Genomic DNA, 9,089 nt, shown 5'->3' with positions numbered 1-9,089 from the left:
GTATTGCCAGGCGGTGGTGGTGCACGCCTTTAATCTCAGCACTCGGGAGGCAGAGGCAGATGAATCTCTGTGAGTTCGAGGTCAACCTGGTCTACAAGAGCCAAGACAGGCTCCAAAGCTACAGAGAAACCCTGTCTCGAAAAAAAAAAAAAAACAAAGCAAAAAGAATAAAGTGGTATCAACTGCTTCTGAAGATCAGTCCTCCACAGAGACCACTTGGTTAGGCTGCAAGTGAACTCCAAACGGGACGCAGCTCCAGCTCCAGCCAGGAGGTGGCGCCCTGTAGTCCAAGTCCACCTCAGCGCGCGGAACCATCGAGCAGAGCTACAGATATTCGGTGTGTGTGTGGGAGGGGGAGGTTGTAACGAGAACGCACCGGGCTTTTCCGAGCTTCCGGGCGGGCTCTGTTTAGTGGCGGACCTCTGAAGGAAGCGTCGGAGAGAGCCGGGCTTCCTGCCTGTGGTTCCACCCCTCGGCTCCATTCTTCCAGGAGCTAGGGGCTTACCCGAGCCTCGCCGGGCACCCCGGGAGCCCGGGGCTCGATGGTACCGATGGAGACGCAGCTGCAGAGCATTTTCGAGGAGGTGGTGGTGAGTGCAGCTGTCCTTAACCCCAGGGTGAGCGTGGGAAGTGGCAGGGTCTGCGGGTCCCGGTTCTGGGCCTGGCCAGGCTCCTTTCCCGCCCCCTTTGTTTTGACATTGGAATCTCTCCTGGGGTTGGCGGTCGCCTGGCGGCTGTCAGATTCAAAGAAAGCCTCGTTAGTTCCCGCGCGTTCCCCATAAAAGTGACTTGTCCTGTGTTGCCCTAGAATATTTCTCCAGGGGACACCTCCCATTCCCTCTTTTACTATTCCGATCCTTTACTACTTTTTCTTGTGTTTGTTTGCAGAAAACAGAAATTATAGAAGAGGCTTTCCCGGGGTGAGTATGTGGCAGGCAGGGTTTTGAAGGGGTTTTGGAGATTTATCTTTCTAAGATTTTACTTACGTTGTTTGGGGGAGTTACAAGAACTGCCTTGCTGTCTGTTTACCCTTTTAAAACCAGTAGCAAGTAATGTGATTTTTTTGCTTTTCAGCATGTTTATGGATACCCCCGAGGATGAAAAAACAAAACTAATTAGCTGTTTGGCAGCCTTCCGACAGTTTTGGAATGGGCTTTCTCAGGTGAGACATTTCTTTTGTAACACCCGGTTGCTGGCTTTTGGTTCCTTTTTTGCTTTTTACGTCTGCATTGATCTTTTTCCTGAGGTGGTTTAGGAAAGGGAAAAATAAAATTGCCGTTATTTTACATTCATATCTTTACTGGAGAACCTGCATTGAAAGTTCAGTGTAATAAGATCGCAGCGGGAGATGTGTTTTAAAAATTTCTCCCATGTTAGATTAAACACAGCATTTTGCATCCCCTGGAACTTTTCTCACATCCTATGCAGCTAATTACCTAGCCACACTGTCCCACACCCAGGAAGCACTCTCACACTTTATTTATACAACCTTGAGTTTTTCCTCTCACCTCCTCTTCTCTCCTCCTTTCCTTCTGCTTTTCAGGACAGGGTCTAGCATAGTCTAGGCTAACCTGGAGATCAACTGTATAGCTCAGGTCGCCATTGAACTCATGTGTAACAGTCCTAGCTCTCCTGGAACTAGCTTTTGTAGACCAGGCTAGCCTTGAACTCACAGGGATTCACCTGCCTCTGCTTCCCGAGTGTTGGGATTAAAGGTGTGTGCCACCACCACCGTCTACCAGGTAGTTTTTAAAATGATCCCTTAAGCATTTAGTGAGTTAAGGTGTCTTCAAGAAGTTTATGTATTAAGAGAGAAAGCTAAAAGTAAAATGGGCAATTCTAAGTCACGAGGCTCAGTGGTAGTGTGGAATAGCAGAGAGCCTTCTGGGATGTCCTGGAAGGCAGTGACTGTCAGTATCAGTCAAATTACAAAAACCTAGATGTTCAGTTCATGATTGGAATCATGGCATTCATGGGGATTGGATTCATTTCCATTTTGATGAGGCTGAAGCCCCACCCATATTACGTTTTTCCTAAATAAAGGAATATTTATATCCCCCTGAAAGATGCTGCTCACAGTAGCTTAAGTGAGTTTTCTATTGGCCGTGAATTTGTTAATATAATCTTAACTACTTTTGGAGGCCTCATGGTACGAGTTAGATTTAACATAGATTTATGTAATTGAAAGATTTAAAAATTAATACAACAAATATTAAATTTTATTTATTTATTATTTGGGTACAAAATCTTGCTAGATACTGCTCAGACTGACTTTGAACACTCTATGTAGCCCAGGATGGCCACAATATGCCTCATCCCCTCAAGTACTAGGTTTACAAGTGTATACTCCCATGGCCACAGTTGAATCTGACTTGAATCTTGCTCTTTTAGGAATTATTTTAATTTACTGATGTTCATAGTGAAATATTTCATCTGCAGTACTGATATATTCCTAGGTATGATATTAGCCATTTGTGTTAGTTAGAAAATGTAGCTTCAGGCCTAAAATAAAAGCATTTTCTAATTTTTAGGATTCTCATGAACAGTGCATCCAGTGGATTGTTAAGTTCATTCATGGCCAGCACAGCCCCAAAAGAATCTCTTTCCTCTATGACTGCTTAGCAATGGCTGTTGAGACCGGTCTCCTTCCACCCAGGTATGGTTGGTGAGGATGAGCAATGCAAAGACCTTTTGTTGTAAAGAAGCAGAATTGATTTGAGGTTGTTGTACAGAGATAAGGGTACGGAAAGGGGCATGAAGCTCCTAAGTAAGTTAGCTTAAGAGGTAGGTATTTTTGGTCTTAAATTTATTTTGTTTTTGATGTATATGCATCTGTGTTAGTAGTTGTCGTGTATATAGGTGTTTGCATGAGGGGGCCAGAAGAGGTTGAGCTCTGAGTTGCTGAATCATCTCAACAGCCATTTTTGTTTAATTTTCATAATGCTTCATCATTACAGTCCGGTGTAGCGAGGGCTGAAAGCCTTTAGAAAGAAACTTTTCATGCTCATTTGAAGCATGACTAATAAAAACTCAGAGACAGATATTGGGGTTCAACCTGAAGGTCAGAAAAGCAAAGCTACCAGCCACTGGCTCTTACCTTCACCTCAGTCTGAAATGGCAATCCTGCCTTTAGAATCTCAGAATGAGACTGAGCCTGAGAGCTCTCCTCCCGTCTTATAATCCTCTCCACTTGCACTACCGCCTGGTTTCTCTGGCAAGCTAGTGTGGCTACTGGGATTAAAGGTGTGTGTCATTGCTGCCTGGTCTATACGTCTGGCCTGTGTGGCTGTTTTACTTTTTGGGTCCTCAGGCAAGCTTTATTTATTAAAATACAAATGAAATGCCACTATACTCATTTATCTCCTGAAACATGTATTGGGGCTACCAAAAGTATGCAAAAAGAATATAGTCAAGATGTAGCCTTGCATTCTTGCCATAGCGTTAAACCTGCCCAGGCAGCACAGACCATCCCTCTAGCTCTCCGAGGAGTATGATCAGTGTCATATTTCACAGAAACACATACAAATGAATATGTAATGTAGTCACCTTGAAAAAAATACAATTTGTCACCTCCTGGTAATTGATAAATATTTAACCAAAACCTTTTGATAGATTTTTTTCCCAATGAAAATATAGCATAGTGAATATCATTTAGTTCCACTTAAAGTTTGAGTTGTCTTCCAAGTAGAAGACAGGAAGTGTTACATATCCCTGGAACACTTTAACAGTGTAGTTTTAGAAAGCATGCTTGGCCTGGCGCTTACAGTACCCAGCATCCACAGACCATAGCTGTTAGAAAATTTTTAGGGTTCTCTCTCATACCTGGAATGCTCCTTTTTATCCCCTAGGATGGTTTGTGAATCTTTGATAAACTCTGACAATCTTGAATGGGAAAGAACACAGCTCTGGGCCTTAACGTTTAAGCTGGTTCGGAAAATCATTGGAGGAGTGGATTACAAGGTATCATTTATTTCCTCATTGTAAAAAGTGATTGCTTTAAGACATGATTTTTTCTTACAGGATGTATATCTTATTTCATGTGAGAGAAACAAAGTAGAGAGTATTAATAACTTGACTTTTTTTGCATCTGTGCTGAAAGGATTTAAAATGACTCAGTTTACAGTTTTTTTCTCCCAACATTTGAAAACATACACAGGACTGATATGTTGTTACAGTGAAATGGGATGTCACAAGGCATAATCCATGTTGGATACCAGTCTTCATTGCTTCGTGAAATGAAGAATGTGGAGCAGGGGTCTGTGGACCAAGCACTCTGCCTTGATCTCTCTAGAATCATGTCCTTCCTTACCTGTCTTCAGGATTCTGCTCCTGACCAAAAGCAACAGCACAGTCTCTCGCTAAAGTTCCCCGTACAGTGCAGGAGCTCCACAGCTGCAGCCGCCATTCAGCTTCACTCAATCCTGTTGGTTGCTGTCCTTTGTTAAGGAACTGCCACAACAGAAATTACCTGATAATGAACAGGGGGATAGTTACTGTTAAATCATAGCCAACTCTAAAATTAATCACAGAAGACGTCTCAGATGATCTTTCTCTTTACTCAAACTGAGTATTGTTACCCTGTTCCCAGAGGGTTTTCACATGCATCTCTGACCACAGCGAAGCTGGGCTTTTTAACCTTTGGAACAGCAGGAACCCTTCGACTGTTTTGAGGGCCAGAAAATATTGGCAGAGTATAGAAAGTTCCATTTGTTTTTTTAAGGGATTTTCATTACAAGATGTTATGCAGAATTTTCTCCTATTGTGGAACATTATTTTTTTCTCAGGGTAGTGTTAGAAGTCTGTTACTTCTGATTTGAAAATTTTAAAGTGTGACCTTGAAGCAGTGTACACTCCTGAAACTTGGCTGTTTCGCCTCACATAGAAGACTTTATACATACTTTTTGTTTTAACCCATGTCGTCTTTTGTCTTATTAGGGTGTTCGAGATCTCCTGAAAGTGATCTTGGAAAAAATCTTGACAATCCCGAATACAGTAAGCTCTGCTGTTGTCCAGCAGCTCCTGGCAGCACGAGAGGTAACTTAAGTTCACCCATGCCTGAAATTCATGGGGGCGCCTCCCATGTCTAGGTTTTTACATGAGTGCTCAGTGGGAAGGAGCACTTGATGTTAAACAAGAGAAATAGAGTTCAGATACCTAGGACTTGTGTAAAAAAGCCAGGCATGTGCCCTGTCCCCCATGCCTACAGCCCTGTTGTTGTGGGACAGAGGTATGCAGATCCCAAGAGCTTGCTGGTCAGCCACCCTATCAGAAAACAGCAAGAAGACACCTATACTCATCTCTGGCCTCTGCACAACTGCACGTGTGCATGTAACTCACACAAGTAACGTGCATCCTGTTCCCTCTGCGATAATAAAATCAATTCTGTTTTTGATCAAGTGCTCTGCCACACTGAGCTGCATCTTAACCCAAGTCATTTTTTTTTAATTATTTCATTCATTTCAATTTCAGCTATTGTTTCATGGCTACTGTCTTTCAAAAGGAAATTTAAAAATTTTAATTTTTGTTAGCTAGTTGTGATAGGAGTAGAGATACTAAAGTATTTTAAACCGTTATAATATAGACAGTGGCCACTTTTATTTTTTGAAACTATTAATAATATTGTAAAATTTTTCTTCTGTTACTGTCTTAATATCTATGAATATTTAAAGCATTTTAAGGTATTACTACCAACAATACAGTCTATTGTAAATTACCCTTCATTTTTATACATGTTTTAATGGAATCCTCTGTTAATATTAAATTTTAAAATAATAATTCTGCTTTTTGAGTGTGTGTGTGTACATTTCCGTGTGAATACACATATACCTACGGAATGATTAAGTCAAACAGTTTAGCATAGTTTACCTCACAGTCTTTTGTCTTATTTTTTGACGTGGGGTATTATGTAACTAATTTTCAGCTGAGGTGAGGATAGGCTTGAACTCTTGGTTCTCCTGTCTCTACTTCCCAAGTGTTGGAATTTCAGACATGCTTCCCTTATATTCTCTTTTCTTGATAAAACATTTAAGATCCACATAACTATTTCAAGTATGTAATATATCCTGACTAACTGGAGCCATGATGTATGACAGACCTCTTGAGTTTACTTACCAGAAGTGTGTCCTTGTGTCAGCATTTTGCAGGTGTGTGCAGATGCGAGCACTTTACCAACTGAGTTATCTCCCAGCCTTACTTACTCCTTTTTAAATCCTTCCTGTTGTTGTATTTAAAGGTCTTAGTGTGTGAGACTAGTCAAGAATAATGTTACCTTTTTATTTCTTTTAGGTTATAGCTTATATCTTGGAACGAAATGCCTGCCTGTTGCCAGCCTATTTTGCAGTCACAGAGATCAGGAAACTGTATCCTGAGGGAAAACTTCCACATTGGGTAAATTTTGCATTGTCTAAAATTTTAAATTCTTATCAAAGTTTTATCAAATCTATATTAATTGTATTGCTTGTATGCATATATGTACTCGTGTATGTGTGTTACACACTCTGCGTGTGTATGTGTGTGTGTGTTTGTCTTAGTTAAGGTTACTGTTGCTGTGATAAAACACTGTGACCAAAGCAACTTGGGAAGAAAGGATTTGTTTGGCTTATACTTCTTTTTTGCTCTTCATCACTAAAGGAAGCCAGGACAGGGACTCAAAACAGGGCAGGAACCTGGAGCAAGAGCTGATGCAAAAGTCACGGAGGGGTGCTGCTTTTTGGCTTGCTTGCCCATGGCTTACTCAGCCTGCTTTCTCATAGAACTCAGGACTGTTGGCCCAGGAATGACCCCACCACTGTACTCTAAGATTTTTCTTCTGTTCCTCTATAATAGCTATGAATATTTAAAGCATTCTTAACGTATTACTACCAACAATACAGTCTGTTGTAAATTACCCTTCATTTTTATACATATTTTAAGGGAATTACTCTGTCAATATTAAATTTTAAAATTGACTATGTGTGTGTGTACATGGGTGTAGGCCAATAACCTAATCTTATGGAAGCATTGTCTCAGTTGGGGTTCCCTTGTCTCACATGACTCCAGCCTGTGTTAAGTTGACATAAGATTAGCCAGTAAAATATGTATGTCTGTGCATGCTGTACCATGAATGTGGAGTCAGGAGAGCTTTGGGAGTTGATTTTCTCCTTTGTCGTGGGATCCAGTATTCAAGCATAGGTTATCAGGTTTACACAGCAATTAATTTCACCTGCTGAACCATTTCACCCCACAGCCCGCTTTAAAAGATAATAATTTATGTAGCAGGTGCACATAGGGAAAGTAAGCCTGACTCCTTAGAGTGGGAGGGGTTCCAGGGGAAGAATAGTGCCATATGCACATTTTCAAATGGTTATGATATCCTTGGAGAGTATATATTTTTACACTTAATACTTTGTGTGTATGGACCGTGTACGCCATGCATATGGTTAGAGGCCAGAGGCCAACCTGCACAAGTCAGTTTTCTGTTTGTGTGTGTCCCGGGGATTATACTGATACCATTAGCCTTGGTGTCAAGCATCGTGACTTGTTGAGCCATATCACTGGCCCAATAAGTGTATTTTTAGCATAATATATTTGTTTTATATCTCTATTAACTCATTAAGACAGTTCTTATGTTACGTGCTTAATAATATACACAGCTTCATGACTTAGGGACACTTGAAGTGACAAGTATCTGGAAGAACACACTAGTCTTTGAGTAATTATTCTGTGCTAGGCTTGTACTAATTTTTAATGTACAATTTTTATTTAATTTTTAAATTCCAATGGATGATCACTCTATGCTGGGTAATCTTGGTCTTATTTTTTTTTTTATTTGTTTTCTTTTAGTTACTAGGAAACTTAGTATCAGACTTTGTGGACACCTTCAGGCCTACAGCAAGGATAAACTCCATTTGTGGTAAGATTACAATTTAAAGTATTCTTAGGGCCAGGCTGTGGTGGTGCACGCCTTTAATCCCAGCACTCAGGAGGCAGAGGCAGGCGGATCTCTGTGAGTTCGAGGCCAGCCTGGTCTACAAGAACTAGTTCCAGGACAGGAACCAAAAGCTATGGAGAAACCCTGTCTTGAAAATTCAAAAAAAAAAAAAAGTATGCTTAGTATATTACACAGTACCTGATCTTTTGTGACTGTGAGTCTGATGGACAAAGCCGAAAGATGGCCTCTTATGAGTGGCTCGCCACTTTGTAATGTCAAGGAAACCAGTAATGATGATTTTCAGGTGCTTTGAATACGGTAACGACAGAAATCATAGATGGGTGTGACTTTCACATAAGACCATTCTACAAGTCTTACCTCTAACTAGGAACACTTTTTATTTGGTATATTTTAGTTAGCTTGCATAACTTTCATTGTATTTTATTTTTGGGTTTTTAAAACAAGGTCTGTGTAACCCAAACTGGCCTCAGACTGTGTAACCTTGAGCATCTGATTCTCCTGTGTCCACCTCTCAGTGCTAGGATTACAAAGCTGTGCTGCCACACTCAGTTTACGTGGTCTGGGGATGGGACCCAGGGCTTCATGCCTGCTGAGCAGTCCCCAGCTGAGCTCCATCTCTCGCCCCTGGAAATGCTTCTTAAACTCTAGACAACTGGGAGTGTCAGCAAGCGTGTTCTGCTGTGGCCATTGGATTGGGAATCCCAGACTCTTCCAGTCCATTGTGATTCACACCTTAGCTCCTCACTGGATATTTTAGCTATCTACTTTCTTATATTTGGCTTGATTCTCTCATTTGATAATCTTTCAATGCTGAAATATATTTCCAAATTATTTCTAAAAGTTATGATGATAGCCATTTAGCTCTCTAGGAATACGACCTCCTTTTTTAAAAATGATCAGATATTGAGCATTTCTCACAAGTCAGTTCAATTTTAGGCACTGGGAATATGAAGATAAACTGCATAAATTCTAGACAGAAAATCCTGATCTCTAGTTTTTATAACTGATTAGATATTAATATCATTAGCTGACTTACAGAAGTGAACTAGGTCCTAAGAAATACGATTCTGAGTTCATTTCAGATAGGTTGAGCTTGGATTGTCTGTGGGATAACTAAGTGACGCTCTTGTGTAGGCAGTCAGCATACACTATATCAAAG

At 40.8% G+C, this 9,089-nt stretch overlaps 1 protein-coding gene across 2 annotated transcripts in view; it reads left to right on the top strand.

Annotated features, from left to right (window-relative positions):
• Positions 1-419: 419 nt before the first annotated feature.
• The window catches only part of Med23 (mediator complex subunit 23), a 42,259-nt gene continuing 33,589 nt past the window's right edge, over positions 420-9,089 (top strand). Inside the window, exons 1-8 of one of the 2 annotated variants that reach the window (XM_075947500.1) lie at positions 420-590; positions 889-920; positions 1,075-1,162; positions 2,532-2,656; positions 3,849-3,960; positions 4,936-5,034; positions 6,286-6,387; positions 7,822-7,891. In XM_075947500.1, coding sequence (XP_075803615.1) covers positions 543-590; positions 889-920; positions 1,075-1,162; positions 2,532-2,656; positions 3,849-3,960; positions 4,936-5,034; positions 6,286-6,387; positions 7,822-7,891 — 676 coding nt within the window. In that variant the 5' untranslated portion in view covers positions 420-542. The remainder of the gene's footprint in view (positions 591-888; positions 921-1,074; positions 1,163-2,531; positions 2,657-3,848; positions 3,961-4,935; positions 5,035-6,285; positions 6,388-7,821; positions 7,892-9,089) is intronic. The other variant, XM_075947490.1, reaches the window with a different exon arrangement.

Source organism: Microtus pennsylvanicus, chromosome 1 (genome assembly GCF_037038515.1).
Source record: "Microtus pennsylvanicus isolate mMicPen1 chromosome 1, mMicPen1.hap1, whole genome shotgun sequence".
NCBI classification, from domain to species: Eukaryota; Metazoa; Chordata; class Mammalia; order Rodentia; family Cricetidae; genus Microtus; species Microtus pennsylvanicus.
Note: the sequence above shows the minus strand (reverse complement) of the source record. Positions and strands in the feature narration are given on the sequence as shown.